Source organism: Pygocentrus nattereri, chromosome 8 (assembly GCF_015220715.1).
Source record: "Pygocentrus nattereri isolate fPygNat1 chromosome 8, fPygNat1.pri, whole genome shotgun sequence".
In the NCBI taxonomy this organism is placed as follows: Eukaryota; Metazoa; Chordata; class Actinopteri; order Characiformes; family Serrasalmidae; genus Pygocentrus; species Pygocentrus nattereri.
Genome location: NC_051218.1, coordinates 44,387,152 through 44,405,700, shown reverse-complemented (window position 1 = coordinate 44,405,700; position 18,549 = coordinate 44,387,152). Strand labels below are relative to the sequence as shown.

General features: G+C 44.4%; 2 protein-coding genes across 4 annotated transcripts; one reads left to right on the top strand and one right to left on the bottom strand.

The window, feature by feature from the left end:
- Window positions 1–1,663: 1,663 nt before the first annotated feature.
- Window positions 1,664–5,051, top strand: cetn2 (centrin, EF-hand protein, 2). Its single transcript, XM_017712492.2, has 5 exons — window positions 1,664–2,084; window positions 2,283–2,441; window positions 3,281–3,409; window positions 3,488–3,625; window positions 3,738–5,051. The coding sequence occupies exons 1-5, from the start codon at window positions 2,082–2,084 to the stop codon at window positions 3,825–3,827; spliced, it is 519 nt and encodes a 172-aa protein (XP_017567981.1). The 5' UTR covers window positions 1,664–2,081; the 3' UTR covers window positions 3,828–5,051.
- A 1,470-nt stretch (window positions 5,052–6,521) lies between these two features.
- On the bottom strand, window positions 6,522–17,170 carry gcna (germ cell nuclear acidic peptidase). 3 transcript variants are annotated; one of them, XM_017712490.2, is made up of 13 exons: window positions 16,971–17,050; window positions 15,430–15,526; window positions 14,417–14,597; window positions 14,267–14,330; window positions 13,159–13,205; window positions 12,997–13,063; window positions 12,828–12,907; window positions 11,411–11,818; window positions 11,092–11,251; window positions 9,359–9,503; window positions 9,134–9,269; window positions 8,125–8,329; window positions 6,522–7,310 (listed from the first exon to the last, which is right to left on the bottom strand). In XM_017712490.2, exons 2-13 carry the CDS (start codon window positions 15,517–15,519, stop codon window positions 7,079–7,081), a joined length of 1,815 nt encoding a protein of 604 aa, XP_017567979.1. In that variant the 5' UTR covers window positions 15,520–15,526; window positions 16,971–17,050; the 3' UTR covers window positions 6,522–7,078. The 3 variants fall into 3 exon arrangements, with proteins under 3 accessions (XP_017567979.1, XP_017567978.1, XP_017567980.1); XM_017712489.2 differs by lacking the exon at window positions 16,971–17,050 and adding an exon at window positions 17,076–17,170 and having other exon boundaries at window positions 6,523–7,310; XM_017712491.2 differs by lacking the exon at window positions 16,971–17,050 and adding an exon at window positions 15,612–15,722 and having other exon boundaries at window positions 6,523–7,310.
- Between the last annotated feature and the right edge of the window lie 1,379 nt (window positions 17,171–18,549).

The following is an 18,549-nucleotide window of genomic DNA, read 5'->3' as shown; positions in this document are numbered from 1 at the left end:
TTTCCTTTATTTCTACAGCCAACCGGTTTCGGGCAGCAGGAGGCGGGGCTTTACTGCTAGAGCGCGATGATTGATGGGCGAGCGGAGCAGCTCATTGGCTGTTCGCGCTCACTGACGTCATGGACCTACACGAGGCGCCGTTTTAAACTCCTATAGCTCGAGTTTAAAAGCGCTTAAAAATATAACAGCGGTGTTAAAATGTTTTATAATATTCTGCGCTCAGGAAATGATTCTATTCTTTCACATTAAAAATGTTTAAGCGTTTATAAACTACTTTGCTCAAACGCTTCATATCAACCCATTCATTTCGGACTCACTCGAACTCGAGCGCCCCCTAGCGTCTGAGAAAACATTACAGAGCGGTAACTCTGCTCTCAGTTCTCTGGAATGGGTTCTTTTTTTTGATGTAATCAATGTACAAACAACAACAGCAATACATTGTACATTTATTTACTTAAGAAAAAACGAAGCAGTCGGTAAATTCAAGTAACCATATAATAATAATAATAATAATAATAATAATAATAATAATAATAATAATACACTTATAAAGGAGGGCGGTGTTAGGCTAGATACAATTACACCCTCGTGTCTTTCAAACCAATTTCATAAATTAAATTTAGTAACTTCTGGGCATTTTTCTTTTTCATGCACTCTGAGGTACCAAAACAGTACATGAGCTCCTCATAAAACACGTAACAACATGGTTTTGTTTTCATATACTTTACTTTGTGAGTGAAAAATGAAAAATTTTCTGAACAATAAAACGTTTACACACATTTCAGAATGTGCCTTGGAAAAGCGTTAACTACGAGATCATCACTCTAACTACATCGGCATAATGAGGTGATTCTACTGTACAGTCCAAGTAAATATTAATCAACTTCCCCACAATCGTCTGCGTATTTTAATTCTAAGTAAAATAATAAATGTAATAAAACGGTCATGTCTCGTGAGTGAATTTGGTCCATAAAGGCCATAAAGTCCATAAAGTCCAGGGCTGGAGGTTAGGGAACCAGCCTCGTGACCGGAAGGTCGCCAGTTCGAACCCCAGAGCCGACAGTCCATGACTGAGGTGTCCTTGAGCAAGACACCTAACCCCCATCCTCTCCCCGGGTGCTGCAGATTGGGCTGCCCACCGCTCCGGGTAAGTGTGCTCACTGCCCCCTGGTGTGTGTGTGCTCACTAGTGTGTATGTGGTGTTTCACTTCAAGGATGGGTTAAATGTGGAGGTGAAATTTCCCCGTTGTGGGACTAATAAGGGTCACTTAAAGAAAAGAAAAAGGGGGCAATCGTGGAGGTATGGAGGTTAGGGAACTGGCCCTGTGACCGGAAGGTTGCCGGTTCGAGCCCCAGCACCGACAGTCCATGACTGAGGTGTCCTTGAGCAAGACACCCAACTGCTCCCCGGGCGCTGCAGATTGGGCTGCCCACCGCTCCGGGCAAGTGTGCTCACTGCCCCCTAGTGTGTGTGCTCACTAGTGTGTATGTGGTGTTTCACTTCACGGATGGGTTAAATGCGGAGGTGAAATTTCCCCGTTTGTGGGATTAAAAAAGTATCACTTAAAGCCTAACGGGACGTCACAACACTAGGCAGCGTGCCCACGCCCACGTCATCGCCATAGCAACCATTCTACTAGCGCCGGGGAATGTAAACACGGCTCGAGCTCAGATTTGGGTCTGACCGCTGGCAGTAAGCATCAGCGGAGAGAGTCCGATCTGCGGACAAATACGAGCTGTTTCCGTGTGTGAAATGCCGCGTTGTCCTCCAGTGCCTTGGGAAGCTGGTCTGGAAAACCACACGGACCAATCAGCGCCGGCAGAGCCCACCCCAGCCAACCGGAGCCCACTGCACGGTGAAAGCAGGGAGGAGGGTGACGCTGCAAGCACGAAGGTGGTCGTGATCGAGGCTCAGTGATGTAAGTCAGCTTGATATAAAGCTCCAGTCACAGCTGCAAGTCCTCTCCAGATCCGCCTGGCACACAGACAAGACGCAGACGGTGTTCGGGCTTTAACCCGCTGGCGTAGAGGGTCTCGGCGAGAAGCACCGCCGCCGCTTTGCTGGTGTCCCGACGGCTGTAATGGTGAGTCTGGGCATCGTAGCCGGTGCTAACCGCGGTCGGTGTAAATGATCTAGACACGTTTCAGTCCTGCCGCTTCACCCTCTAGCGATCCGTATCAGGTCTACGGTTTTGTGTAGCCCATTAGGCTTCAGTAGCTCTCGGGTCGCCGCGTTATCGGACAGCAGCGCTGATGGAGGCTCTTCTCTTACACTGCTTTAGGCCACCAGCGCCAAGAGGCCATCGCTCGGGGCCGTGGCTCCTCGAAAAAAGACCAGTCCTAAGCCTGAACTGACCGAGGAAATGAGGCAGGAGATACGAGAAGCCTTCGAGCTGTTTGACACTGACGGTTCGGGCCACATTGAGGTGAAGGAGCTCAAGGTGAGTTGTTATAATTAAGCATACAGAGCCCGAAATAACATCCCGGCTGTGATCTGGTGGCCGTAGATCATGACAGCCGTGATGTTACTGGTGATAACTCCCTCCTCGAGTGCTCTACTGCTTTAATACAGCAGTTAAATAAATACAGTAAGAAATGAATAAACTGGCCGTGAACGCGGCTTTAATATGTTTTAATGTTCAGCTCCTTCCTCCTAATTAGAGCTCCTTAACGAGCAGCTCGTTGCTACGTCAGAGTAACGAGCTCCGCCCACTCGCTGCTCAGCCGGCAGTTCGTTCTCCAGCTCCTTACACTAAATTCCCAAACTGTCGTCACCACTGAGCAGCTTTTCAGTCGGCAGCTGTGACAGAAGAACAGCTGAACAACCTGGAATCAGCCAGAAATGAACCCAACACCATTTGCCAGACGTGTCTGATCTTCAGAGTCGGACCAAATCAGACTGAGCCGTAAAACCGACCCAATATCAGGTTCAGCTCAGCTTGGTCAGTTTGGGAATTTAGTGTCATCTCGTCTTCAGAGTCGGACCAAATCAGCTGTTGGTCAGATGAGATCTTAACAGTGTCCGTTTTCGGTTTGTGGCAAAGTAAGAAGTAAAAACCCTCAAATGGCTTGAGCGTCTCCTACAGCTGTCGAAGTCGTTGCTTAGCAACAGCGTCTCAGCGAAGGGATAGTATTTGTGGAAAAGCCATGATGTTATGGTGAAATAACAGCACAGAGAACGCCTCTCAACCAATCAGCTTGCCTGCATGGAACTCACTGTTGTATAATAGGAGACAAATGCCGCAATGCATGTATGTAAATGGAGTTTTTCATGGTGCAGGTGGCCATGAGGGCCCTTGGGTTTGAGCCCAAAAAAGAGGAAATCAAGAAAATGATCACGGAGGTGGATAAGGACAACACGGGCAAGATCTCCTTCAGTGACTTCCTAACAGTCATGACCCAAAAGATGGTGAGATATACATTCTGGTTAACGAGCTAAAAGTAACCTGATTGCCCAGCAAGTTTACCTGTTAGCGTTGTTTTTAAGGCTGAAAAGGATTCGAAAGAGGAAATTCTGAAGGCCTTTAGGCTGTTTGATGATGACGAGACTGGCAAGATATCATTTCGTAACCTGAAGCGAGTTGCCAAAGAGCTGGGGGAGAACCTCACCGACGAAGAGCTTCAGGTGAGAACCGTACGAAAGTAAAAGCAGCTCACACTGCTCTGATTCATAGCTTACTGTTATAAGCAACTTCTCCCTGTGTTTTAATACAATAATGTCTGCGATTTGTCATTAGGAGATGATTGACGAAGCAGATCGGGATGGCGACGGGGAAGTAAATCAGCAGGAATTTCTTCGAATCATGAAGAAAACTTGTTTGTACTGAAAGAGTGGAATTTTAACGACATTGAGGCAAGACGGGACCATCACATCGAGCACTTCTATCCCAGAGCAAGTAGATTTATCGAGAATAATTGAGATTTTAGACCAAAACATGCACAAAACAAATCAGAGTTTACTAAAGCATCAGTGCAAAGATGGGAGTGTGAGTAGCACTTGAAACTTAATATTAGTCTTAGCTTAAAACTGACAATACTTTGGCAAGCTGGCCCAGAGTATCTGGATGTCTACCGAGGTTAGATGGTTTACCAAAATGAATACACAAATCTTTCAGTACCTTTTGAAGGAAATATGATACCTTCATCACTCTAGTGGTCATCGATCCTCGTCCTGGAGGATCTACTTTTGCAGTTATGATTCAAACATGCCTTCGGTTAATTCGTTGGAGCAGGTGTGCCAGATTTTGGTTGGACTCCACAGGTCTTTACGGCCAGGCTGGGTGACGACTGCTCTAGAATGTACCAGAACCTATTTTATTTATCGTTGCTGTCGGAAGAAAAACCTTGTATCTCCATTTTTGGTTGTTTTTCGGTTTTTGACATTGTTTGAAAATGCCTGTTGCTCTTTACATTGTATGTAAATTTCATGAAGAATGGACCAAAAGAAATGGCCCAAAGCGACTTGGAAAAAATTCTGGTTCCATTGACTTACATTAAAAGTAAAATACGTTTTTTTCTTCTCCTGTAAAGTTATCATTTTGGAGATACGAGTTTTTCAGCACTATTTAATTTCCCCACGTTCCTACATACAGTCATTCTCGACAGACCACCTTCTCTTGGAGCTTCTAACCAATAGTTTGTGATCAGTGTTACCTTCCGCAGTGCCTAGGACAGCCTTTGGTGGAACATAGTAAGTTTTGACCTTGGTGTTAACCCTGTCTAAGGGTTTCGATTTTTTCTCCCCCCTTAACTGTATGCAGTTCTTTAGCCTGACTGTGACGCTTGCTACTCATCTGGACGTACTTTCAGGGAGCTCTTTTGTGTATAAACTTCGTGCTGACCTTGTTTGCCTGAGCTTTTGAAAGAGGAACGTCTTTTTAAGATCCACGGTGGTTCTGTAAAGTGATCTTGTGGTTGCGTTTTTCCACTTTGCGTCAGATGTGTGCCGTTTATACTGTCTATTATACTATTTAACTAGTATTAAGTGTTTTGTACAGAGCAAAACTGATGTGATGACTGTTTAAAGCATAAATAAAATATATCAAGCAGTTGTTCTTGTCATTGTATCTCATCTTCTGTCAACCTTTGCGCCCCTGAGATGAATTAAGTGTTAATTTACACTGCTCACAAAAAGTCGGGATATTTGGTTTTCAGGTGAAATTTCAGGATGAACCTAAAATGCACTCTAACCTTTACAGATGAACTTAATGTGACCTTCTCTAAACTTTTGAATGCAGTGAGGTGGTGGTGGTTAGTGTGGGCAGGTGTGTCCAGTCAATACAGAACTGCCCTACACTTTGTGAAGGGTACAGTGACCCAGTGGCCCAAACTACTGAATAACATCATTAATCCAGTCATTGTGGCTCTGCATGAACAACACAGGCCTCATTTCATCTTCATGGACGACGATGCTCCAGCTCATCGAGGTGGCATCATTCGGGAACGGCTGCTGGAGACTGGGGTACCTTAAATAGAGTGGCCTGCACTTTCTCCAGACCTGAATCCCATAGAAAACCTACGGGATCAGCCGAGTCGCCGTGTAGAGACTCGTAACTCTGTACACCAGAACCTCAATGACCTGAGGGCCACCCTTCAAGAAGAGTGGGACGCCCTGCCTCAGCAATGAGTCGACTTGTGAACAGCAGGAGTAACTGATGCTGAAGGGCGCATGACGAGTTATTGAGACACTGAGATTGTTTGTTGGGGTTTACCCACCACTGCTGTCGGCTTTTGTTTCAGTAAATTGTTTGAGACGAGGAAATCACCACCGCATGCTTCTACTTAAACACCCTACTTTCATGATATAACATCACTGTAGCGTGAAATTTTACGTTTTCCATAAATTTCACCCGAAAGCCAAACATCCCAAACTTTTTGTGAGTAGTGTACACCAATCAGGCAGTAACACTGATGTGGTGGTGATGTGTTTGTGTGTGTTGTGCTGGTCTGAGTGGATCAGACACAGCAGCACTGCTGGAGTTTTTAAACACCTCAGTGTCACTGCTGGACTGAGAAAAGTCCACCAGCAAAAAATATCCAGCCAACAGCGTCCTGTGACCACTGATGAAGGACTAGAGGATGACCAACACAAACTGTGCAGCAGCAGATGAGCTGTCGTCTCTGACTTTACATCTACAAGGTGGACCGACCAGGTAGGAGTGTCTAATAGAGTGGACAGGTGAGTGGACACAGTGTTTAAAAACTCCAGCAGCGCTGCTGTGTCTGATCCACTCTGACTCAGACTAACGCACCACCACTACATCAGTGTTTCTGCAGGGCTGAGAACGATCCACCAAGAAATTGATTTGGCAGGAAGATGAAGATAAATAAGAACAATAAAATCTGAGATAAAACTCACGTTTCAGGAATCCAGGTCCTCCCGTGTTTAAGTTTACCTGACCTACAGTTAAAATCTACACTTACTCCTTTCCAAAGGAATATAAGATGATAAACAAACAACATGTACTGAAGCACTTAGTATACAAACATCATTTAGTTCAAGTTTAGCAAGTATTTATTCAGCAAAGTGCTGGCTGCTAATACCAGTCAATATTTATCTAGCTGCATGTACTTCTCACCTGCATGAAGACAGAAGAATAAGCTCTGTATGTAAACAGATTCCTACTGAATGACTATCTATTACTCATATCAGTACAGGCCTATGATTCTATACATACATGTTTCAGTAAGAATGAAAAAATATTTATTTTATTGAAAACAAATGACATTTGAAGATGACAACATTAAAATTCAAACATACCAAACGCAACTACAAACAATATCACACAAGTCACATTACCGACAAACACTGAAACACATGGTCACTGAGAGGATTCATTGACTCAAGTTTAAATGAGCACTTCACAGCGTATTAAAAGCATCTGAAGCATAATGCCCAACACAAAAAAGTGTTTTCACAGAGGTATAAGAGGCCAGATTAAAATAATAAAAAAAAAGGTCATCTATGATGAGCACGACTGCATTCAGAATAGAGGAAGCAAAAATCACACTAGAGCAGAACTGGATTTGACAGATTTCACTCGTAGGACAGCTGGAGGTACCTGAGGTTGATCCAAGATCAGCTCTGGCTGAGACGTGTCTTGCTAGCAAAGTCGGCGCTGAGCTTGCGCATCACCTCGGCGTGACTCTGGCCGGTCAACTCCTGCCGAACTGTCCCGTAGTTGTCCTTCACGTAGGTGGCGAAGGGCGTGGGGCCCCGCGACTTAGAAGGAGTGAGCAGGACCAGCTGCCCAGTGCACAGGGCGCACACATACCTCTGGGTGTCCAGCGATTTAGAGTGACGGCCAATCCTGGAGATGGTCACAGGAAGAGAAGTACGGGGTGATTGTAAATCATTACAGAACAAGGCAGTAAACTAAACGGTTTCACAGGTGCTCAATATGAACCTCCTCCAGCCGTACGGACGACATCAACGCCACAGTCACTCTTTCAGCGCGATTTCGGAGATCATCCAATGTTGCCAGGAGTGGAGCGTAAACAAAATCCCTAATGTACCCCATCCCCTCTTACAAACGGTATGTGATTGGTTCCTAGGCACCTCACAGTTGTAAAAATATGGTGCTTTAAAATCAGAAGAATCTTTTTGAAATCACCCAGCATTTTAATATTTAGGGGTAAGCAGCATTCAAGGTGCAAAGCTTAAAGTGATGCTCTGTCTGCCATTTATTGATTAGGGAGGCGCAAGGAGGACTCATTTTGGCACCACACAGACTTACAATGCCTTATCATAAACAATGTCAGAGTATATTAATAAACATTTTGTTTTATAGCTTTCTCTAAAGTAGCTTTTGCAGGCATTAAACATTAGTCTGGGTCGTATCACCACCACTGTTTCTGTAGAATGGCACATCATATGTCAAATCTTCTTGAATGACTGTTTACATCTTAACGAATTAATTAGACAGAGATATTTTTTAAAACTCCCATTTAAAGCTGGGGTGATCGATTCTTTCAGTTTAACATGTAAGAGGTAACAATCTTGTGCACTCTTGCCGAGAGAGCCCGCAGATAGTTTAAATTATGCTATGCAATGCAAGTATAAGGTGAACGATTAACAGTAACTTCCCAAGAAATTCTTGCGAAGCTGTGAAAAGTCACACTTACGTGTTCTTGCAGCGGTTACACTGATATTGGTACTTGTAGTTGATGTCATAGCTGTGGCAGCGGGTGACCATGGGCAGCTCAGGGTGAGCCAGTGTGGCTTTACGGGCATAGATCTTCCAGAAGGGTCCGTGGCCGTCCCGCACATTGTTTATCAGCCATGTGGCCGCGTGGCACATTTCATGAACTAGCGTATCCCTTAACCGATCTACAAGGGTTCAATAGCACATCAGCAACACATCGGGAGAAATACACCGATCAGGCATAACGTTCTGACCACCTCCTCGTTTCTACGCTCATTGTCCACTTTATCAGCTCCACTTACTGTATAGCTGCACTTTGTAGTTCTACAGTTACAGACTGTAGTCCATCTGTTTCTCTGATACTCTGTTACCCTGTTCTTCAGTGGTCAGGACCCCCATGGACCCTCACAGAGCAGGTACTATTTGGGTGGTGGACACAGCAGTGCTGCTGGAGTTTTTAACTGTCCACTCTATTAGACACTCCTACCTTGTCAGTCCACCTTGTAGATATAAAGTCAGAGACGACCGCTCATCAGTTTGTGTTGGTCATCCTCTTGTCCTTCATCAGTGGTCACTGCCCACAGGACGCTGTTGGCTGGATATTTTTGCTTGGTGGACTATTCTCAGTCCAGCAGTGACACTGAGGTGTTTAAAAACTCCAGCAGCACTGCTGTGTCTGATCTACTCAGACCAGCACAACACACCACTATCACGTCAGTGTTATTGCAGTGCTGAGAACCCAAACAGTACCTGCTCTTTGAGGGTCCATGGGGGTCCTGACCACTGAAGAACAGGGTAACAGAGTATCAGAGAAACAGATGGACTACAGTCTGTAACTGTAGAACTACAGAGTGCAGCTATACAGTAAGTGGAGCTGATAAAGTGGACAGTGAGCGTAGAAACAAGGAGGTGGTCAGATTGTTATGCATGAATGGTGTATGTAAAATAGTTTTGGTTCAACAATAAGAATTCTTTAGTGGAAATATTACCTGCAGAGTCGCACACTTTAACGGACAGTTCAATACGGGCATATCGTTGGCCTGTGACACGCTCCTGCCCTGTGACACAATATCCTGCAGTCTTCCTCATTTTTGTATTCCAGGTGACTGACATGTCAGTGGGCAGCTAAAGAAATTGATGTTTTAAATTAGGACCAATTCCTTCAGTGGATGATAACCATTATCAAGTGTGTACTTCAGGTCAGACATACTGACCTTGCTCTCAAACACACTGGCGTTGTACAGTTGGTAGAGTTTCTTGGTGAGCTCCTCTTTGTTCTGCTTGAAGCCGCGGCAGTATGCAGAGCCGGGGACGGACAGAGACTGCAAGAAACAGCCTGGAGTTTTACACACAGCCACTCTGTAAAAGCGAAAATCAGTTGAGCATCACAATCGCATGCTATAAGTTTAAATACAGCACAAAAACTTGGAACAGCTGTAATAACTACTACCAACACAAGATAGATATGTTCACAGAACTAATGCGACTTAAACTCATTTAAGACAAGTGTGGTTCTACAACTCAACTTGTAGAGCTTGTTTAATTAATTTCTCTCTGCTTCTGCTGTTGTACTTAACTCTGTCCAAGCCTCCCACAGCAGACAGGGAGACTTGGGCCCAGTCCCATTTCTTATTTTCACCCCAAGCCCTTGTTTTCAAGTGTCACCTTGCCCCCCTGCAACTGAGTTACAAGGGGTGGTGGTCGAAATCTTCCCCCACAAAATTGGACCCTCAAATAAACAGAACATGACTTCATTATCAGCTACTAGTGCTGCTCTGTAGGCGACCCTGCCCGTCTGCAGTGATAACAGAGGAGGGGAAAGTCCAGCTCCTCACTGCTGGGCTTTAGTTACAGTAAGGGACTCACATGCTTTCAAAGAGGAACAACTGCTTACTATCGCCCACCCCTAATTCATCAGTGATATGAAGCTGAAGTCAGCAATTCGCAACCTGATTGATCTAATTTTCCCGTTCCACCTTAAATGATGCAGCAGTTACATTCTGGCGCCTCACCATTTAAGGTGGAACAGGAAGTTTAGCTAGTGTAGAAATGCACTGCCCTGTAATGCGTTTAGTGTTGTGTTATAGGTCATTATATCCTGCATTGTGTGCCTGTATTTAGAACACTCTTCTGTCTATTCTTGTTTATCCCTACATGGTCAATGTCCGTCACACCCTCACCTGTATACCTGTTGTGTATAGGCTGAGCCTAATCTTGGCATCAGTCCTGCTATAAAACTGCATCAGTCCAGTGTCTTACGGGCTGGTTAGGTGTCTGGTACCTGTGCGCAAACGAATAAACTTCACTAATCCAGACATACGGCTGGTCCACTGGTTAAGGTAGGGCTTGGATTCTTCACTAGCTACTGGGACTACCAGCGTCTTTATATGCTTGTAATGAAGAAAAGGACCATGTTAAATTGAGATGATATTAAACTAAGATAATACAATGTTTGTTTGTTTTTAAGAAGTTTTTTATAAATTCTCATATTTGTTGGTTTCTTTGGTCTCTTGCTCATCCATTTTGCTGGTTTTTCTTTTTTTCCCCTCAAATCATTGTTTCGAGTGCGCCTCAACATTCATGTAAACATTTTAAAAACTCCTTTTGGAGGGCCATGTAACCCTAACACTTCACTCTACCCCTCTACCTCAACTAAAATCGGCTCACCCTACCCCTAAGAGTGGACGTGCAAGACGGAGGGCTAAGGGCTGAGCGGTAGGGGCAAAGGGTTTAATGGGATTGGGCCTTGGACTGAGTAGGGTACCCATAAAAATATAACAACCATGCCCAGACAGCTCTCAAACAGGCCTGCTCAGCTGTTTTTGAGCTAAATACATCGATTTTTGTTATTTTACAGTGCGTTCTCTAGGACGTTAAGAACTCAAAAGAATATTAAAAGCAATTTTAAAAGAAAACAGCTGCAGCAGATATGACACACTTCCTCTACCTGCTGCTAAGGCCTGCCCTGGGCTCAGTCTGGCTCACATGTCTGCTAACAGGGAGCTGTGCTGGAGTCCTGGCCACCTGGGATCCTTTCACTGGTGCCCGATCACTCTCTTTTTGACCTCTCACTGATGGGGTCACACAGGCTGTTGCGACTTTAGGCTCTGAACAACAAAAGCGTAGACAGAGAAACAATGCAAATGTATGAAGCCCACCCCAAAATCCTTCATGAGTGACTGTATACCACTTTCCCGCTTAATCTAGATTCGATACGGATGCTATGAGAATTTCCATTAAGCTATAGAAAGATGCAGTGACTTCACCTGTTGGAGGTTTAGGAGAAGCATGAGTGCTGCTGCTTCCTAACTTCTGGTTTTTCCTGATGCGGTCCAATAAGGATTGAAACTCATCCTCAGAGCTGGTCGCGTTGTCCCGCCACCCAGTGTGTGTGGGCGGGGCCGAGGAAGGCACGGGTGTGGGGACGGAAGCAAGAGGACAGGGAAAGCATGAGGTGCTCCTGGGTTCTTTATGTGAAATGTCTCTCTCCTGAGAAGACGGTCTGCTTGTGGACTGGCTTGCAGGCCGGCTGTGCCGTGTCTTCCAGCTGCTCTTGATTACTATGTCACTGTCGTCATCACTGTCACTGAGAAAGACTGGGGAGCCGTACTGAGGGACAGGCTGCTTCTCCAGCCTTTGCAGAGACTTGGGGGTTTTGGGGGTCTTCAATTTTCCTGTGCAAACACCACATTTCAGTTAAAAGTACATCAGGACGCCAGCATTAATGTATAAGGCCACTTAATATGAGGCAAGGGCGTCAAACTCAACCAGTAAAAGGGCCATATTAAAATCTCATTAAATCTGGGGGCCAGAGAATTATTTCATTTTTATTGTTGTGTTATAACCCGAACTGGAAAGTGTTTTTTAAAAATACGCAGTAGACCTTGAAATATTACATGGACACTTGAAATATTAAGAACTGAAATGTCCCCAGGCGTTCGGTCTAAACCCACCTATCTGCTTGAACTAGACACCTGGCACCCCTTCTTTGCTGCAAGTTCGTTAAGACTTGGGCTGATGAGCTGATATTAAGTGTTTATGTTGGTTGAACTAAAGCTGAAATGCATTTTGGTGATATAATTGGTGTGGATTTGTGCAGAACTGAGGTGTAACCGCTGTCCCATGGACTGTTGCTTGTTGCTGGGGTCAGAGCACATTACGTTGCAGTGAATGCTGGGAAATGTAGTGCAGCACATTGTGAAAGGGGCTAGTAAATCTAATACATTTTCTATTAATAGAAAATTAAAATACTTCTGTGGGCCAGATAACGACTGTGTGGCAGGGCTGATCAGCCTAGTGTTAGACACATGGGGTGTAAGTCTTACAGTGGCAGCTCTATTGCTGAGTCAGTGAATACAGATTTAAGTTTAGTGAAACTTTTTTAATCCCACAAACGGGGAAATTCCACCTCCGCATTTAACCCATCCGTGACGTGAAACACCACATACACACCAGTGAATACACACACACTAGGGGGCAGTGAGCACACTTGCCCGGAGCAGTGGGCAGCCCTATCCACGGCGCCCGGGGAGCAGTTGGGGATTAGGTGTCTTGCTCAAGGACATCTCAGTCATGGACTGTCGGCTCTGGGGATCGAACCGGTGACCTAGTTCTAGTGTTTTATATTACACAAAGCAAATCCAGCAGGATACAAACCACAGCAAGAGATTTTCTAAAGGTTACCTTTAGAAATGGACGGCTTCTTCTTCTCTATAACAAAGTCATCATCGGAGAATGAGTCATCCACTATGAAATGTTTAAGGCTGTAGAATGAGATATCGATGTGAATCGTCACATTATATTAATAAATAAAATTAAAAAAAACTAAAACACTAGCAAAGCTGTCACTGACCTGTCGTCACTTCCACTCCCAGACTGCAGGCTGAGCTTAGCCTTGGGCGTCTTTACACGACTCAGAACTACAAAAGAAAATAAACAGGTTTAAATACCTCCCAACAACTCGAGCACTGAGACCAAAGCACGTCTACAGCAAAACAGAGAAGAAATAACTTACAGTTTTCAAAAGTATCATCGTCTGAAGAGGAAACGAGAATAGGCTCTCTAGAAAGAGATAAAGGAAGTTATTATGGACCAATCTGTATCAATATCATCCCAAAATCAGTCGAGTCAGATGCAGTTCTTTGCTATTTCTGCTTAAATTAATTACATCAAGGCTCCTGTAGCACATTTTTAATTGTGATGCTTCATTTTCAACTCTAATCAGAGACCAAAGCAAAGGCTGCTTTCACAGCGACAGGCCGTAAATCTCATTTGTAAGTCCACCTCTCCTCCGGTGCCCTGTCTCATCCCGGAATCTGGGAACGTCGTCACACTGTTTTTGAAATGAAATTCAACGTGGCGGACTGCACAGCGCACGAAACTGTACAGCAAGCGAAAAAAGTTGTAAAGTGGATAAACTCAATGTTTTTACAAAACAGCTTTCCTTTTCATATTTTTCATATGATTCTGTGGAATATTCAGACAGACACCAAAAAGTCACAAATACAGGGTGTCCCAAGAAATTTACATCATTTTGTGGTCTAATAACAGACAATTCTCCATCAAATGATCTCAAATTTTAACGAAACGTGTAAAAAACTAACCAAGAAAAAAGGAAATATCCAGTGAGCGGTCAGTTGTGTGGATGAAAATGCCTTGTTGATGTGAGAGGTCAGAGGAGAACGGGCAGACTGGTTCCAGATGATAGAAAGACAGCAGGAACTCAAATAACCAACCAAAATCTCTGAGGAACGTTTCCAACACCTTGTTGAAAGTCTGCCATGAAGAATTAAAGCAGTTCTGAAGGCAAAAGGGGGTCCAGCCTTTTACTAGCAAATACACCTAATAAAGTGGCCGGTGAGTGTACATGCACACTAGTGAACACACACACCTGCCCAGAGCAATGGGGAGCAGTTGGGGGTTAGGTGTCTTGCTCAAGAGCACTTCAGTCATGGACTGTCAGCCGAGGGGATCGGACCGGCAACCTTCCGGTCACAGGGCTGGTTCCTTAACCTCCAGCCCACGACTGCCCCCTAGAAAAAGTGCTATAAAAAGCGCTATACAAATAAAAGTGAGTTGAATTCCACTGAACTGCATGATACTGATAAAACTACCCCACTCACTTCGCTTCCCTAGCAGAGGAGACTGATTTGCAAGCAGGTCTGGGTGTAGCCTTGAGTGCCAGAACTGAAAAGAGAAGAAAAACACGACAGAACATTATTCCTCACACCTACTACTCCTTCCCTGCCGCCTCATCACACCTCCTAACTCACTTTGATCAAACTCATCATCACTGGAGTCCAGATTTGAGTGTGTAGATCCCTTTCCAGGCCGATTCTCCTTGTCAGAGCTTTCGCCGTCGCTGTCAGAGAGGAGCGGCTTGCGCAGAGGGTCTCCCCCGAGAGCAGAGGGACTAGCCACAGCGGGACGCCTGCTTTTCAGGCTCTCTCTCAACTGAGCAAAGAAGACAAGAGCAGATAAAGAACAGACGACAACATCACAGCACAGTCAAAGCAGGAGACTTGCCTTTGGCCTCTCCAAGCACAGCAGACATAATACAGAACAAATTCCAGGCTGACGACACAATATTCAATGTACACATTCACGTACGCCAGTCATGAAAGAGTAATAAATAAAATAAGTGCTACACTGTCAAATTATCTGCAGAAAGAACCGGGAAAGAGAAAAAGTCCTGGCTACAGAACATCCACGTCTATATACACTCACCAGCCACTTTATCAGGTACAGTTCAGTTGCTTGTTTACACAAATAGCTGATCAGCCAATCACACGGCCGCAGCTCACTGCATTTAGGCATGTAGAGGTGGTCAAGACGACTTGCTGAAGTGCAGACCGAGCATCAGAACGGGGAAGAAAGGGGATTTAAGGGGCTTTGAACGTGGCGTGGTTGTTGGTGCCAGACGGGCTGGTCTGAGTATTTCAGAAACTGCTGATCTGCTGGGATTTTCACACGCAACCATCTCTAGGGTTTACAGAGAACGGTCAGAAAAAGAGGAAATATCCAGTGAGCGGTCAGTTGTGTGGATGAAAATGCCTTGTTGATGTGAGAGGTCAGAGGAGAATGGGCAGACTGGTTCCAGATGATAGAAAGGCAACAGGAACTCAAATAACCAACCAAAATCTCTGAGGGACGTTTCCAACACCTTGGTGAAAGTGTGCCATGAAGAATTAAGGCAGTTCTGAAGGCAAAAAGGGGTCCGGCCTTTTACTAGCAAGGTGTACCTAATAAAGTGGCCGGTGAGTGTAAGTGATTTAATAATATTTACCTCTTCTCCAGCTCGGGCGAGAATGCCAGGTTTGTCCCAGCTGAGTTTTCCTGCAACTCTCTGAAACAGCTTTTGGGGGCTCAGCTCCATTTGCACTCTAAAAAATAGGAAACACAAAAGCTGTTATCACAGACTTCTTCTGTAAGATCAGTGAGCTACTTAATTCTCCAAGCTATCCATACATATGTTTTCATTCCTTTAATGTTGTCAACTCCTCGGGACCACCGGTGGGTCCAAAACACACTCGGTCATGTTCTTCATAACGTTCATACTCCATAAGCTCCATTCGGAAGCTGGGCGTCGTGTGAGGCTGTAGCTCTTCTCTCCAGTCTAATAGACGGTGATGTCATTTTAAACCCTTATAATAAAAGAAGCTGAACTTTGTTTTTCTACTGAAAGTCGACCCGTTTTTCCCCAAATCTGGGCTCTAAACTATAAACAGACTGCGTCTCTTCAGTGATCTGCTCTGGAAACATCACTTTTAGAAAACAACACAAAGAGCGTTGGAGATTTTTGGCTTTCAGCAGTGAATTGTGAGCGTATAGTGAAATGTGGAGATCATAGAACACATGATCTGTTCATTCGAGGGGCTTTTACAAATAAATCAATAAATAAAATTTAGATTTATGTCATGAAGTTGAATAATTTGCCTTACGATTTGGTCACGAAAATTCAGATGGACAAACCAAAATAAACCCTGAAGAATAATTGATTTGCTAAAGGGCAATTAGGGCTGCAACTGACTATTATTGTATTGATTAATCGGTGAAAAATGTCACTGTTTTCAAAAGTCCACGTCCTCCAATGTCTTTTTTTTCTGGTCCTTACCTAAAGATTCACTCTGGTGTCGCAGAGGAGTAAAGAAACCACAAAATATTGAAATTTAGGAAACAGGAATCAGATAAATTAGACTTTTTTTCTCCTTATTAATCACTCGAATCGATTAATCGGTTAGTTGTGGCAGCTCTACTTCCCATCAAACCACCCTTAATGACTTTGCCCCCTTTTAAGAGATGTCCCTCCGTGTTTTTATGCTTCGGTGTGTTATAATTTTCAGATTTCACAGCGTTTTAGGGAAAGCGTTCCGGTCCCGGTCCAAACGCGCAGAGCGGACGCGCTTCTGAATGTAAACAAGCCGGTTCTCCTGTAGAGCTCAGGACGGAACCGGCTTCGTATGAAATCGAGCTTTTAACGTTTAAAACGATTAATTGTGATATACATTAACACTCGTGTACAGTCGTTCACACGAGGACGTCTTAATCTACTGTTTATCGTGGAAAGGATCGGGTCTGAAAAGGCACGAAAACAGCCTCGTATTCGACGGGCTCTTCGTCGAATTTACCCGTTCCACCTTAAATGGTGCAGCAGTTACACTCGAACAAGGAACCGACTTCAGCCAAACTAAACCGACTGAATTTAACGTTATAAAGTCCAATCCAACATAAAGTCGCATAGAAACAATCCTATGTGTTCGCTACCTACATGCTAAGCTAAGCTAACTAGCCAAATTAGCCGAACAAAGCAACAACAGACAGTCTAACCCGCGTTTATCGGAACACCGGGGCGAGAAAACCCTCGTCGGAGCGGAATCCCGCTTGGGAAGAAGGACGTTTTGGGTGATTAAGTGAATTAATCTCGTGTCAAACCTGAGAGCGACGCACACGTTTTAAATTTGCCTCCGCGGAAACGGCCACGACTCCTGCAGATCAGACCGCCTCGCCACAGAGAGCGCAGAGGAGAGTCTCCACTCTGCCAAGTTTTCCGGGATTCTCAGGCGCTAGGGGGCGCTCACGAGCGAGCTCGAAACGAATGGGTTGATATGGAGCGTTTGAGCAAAGTCATAGTTTATAAACGCTTAAACATTTTTAATATGAAGGAATAGAATAATTTCCTGAGCGCAGAATATTATAAAACATTTTATCACCGCTGTTATATTTTTAAGCGCTTTTAAACTCGAGCTATAGGAGTTTAAAACGGCACCTCCTGTAGGTCTATGACGTCAGTGAACGCGAACAGCCAATGAGCTGCTCCGCTCGCCCATCAATCCTCGCGCTCTAGCAGTAAAGCCCCGCCTCCTGCTGCTCTAAGCCGGTTGGCTGTAGAAATAAAGGAAACATGCAGGTGAGATTTCTCTGCTTTTTTAGTGAAGTCCATCCTTCTACTGTCTAAAATGAAAGGAAAGTTCTGGCCGAGTGATTAGAAACATAGTAAAGCGGCTCTGTCAAAACGCATTTGCAGCAGGAGGCGGGGCTTTACTGCTAGAGCGCGATGATTGATGGGCAAGCGGAGCAGCTCATTGGCTGTTCGCGTTCACTGACGTCATGGACCTACTCGAGGCGCCGTTTTAAACTCCTATAGCTCGAGTTTAAAAGCGCTTAAAAAAATAACAGCGGCGTTAAAATGTTTTATAATATTCTGCGCTCAGGAAACGATTCTATTCTTTCACATTAAAAATATGATAACTGATGCTTTTTATGAAGAGCTGACCAGTGGTGGACAGTAACTAAGTAAATGTAAATCCTTACTGTACTTTAGTAGTTTTTAGTAGTTTTTTTCAGGTATCTGTACTTTACTTAAGTTTTACCATTACTGGGCGACTTTTTCCTTTCACTCCACTACATTTCAGAGTCTAATATCCGACTTTTTCCTCCTACATTTTGAGAAATCTGTCGTTCCTTTTGGTTTCTGTGTGTATGAAAACGTAACATGTCAAAACGAAAGAAGCGCAAAGCCAGAGCACCAATCAGGGCCCAGCGGTCACTTTGTTTAGAGCTGGTTTTGACCTGTTGGTCATACCGACCCAGTGCAGCACGCGGTTCAACGTCAGCGCAGCAGCGTAAAACTTTGGGAGAGTCTGTTCAACATAAATGATGAACTAACCTAACTTTGTGTAAATAGAGCTCAATATAGAAATATGTCCACATATGCAGTCGAGACTGACGCGGCTTTTTTCTGAATTTCTACAAACACCATTTCATTTTATAGTAAATGAGTTTGGGCTGGTTTATGTTTATGAACAGACGCCTACAGATCAACATAGTAAAGGAGCTCATCTGTGATCCTGAGTTTAAAGCCAGTTTTTATTCAACTTAAACTTGGAACTAAGTTGTAAATAAATCT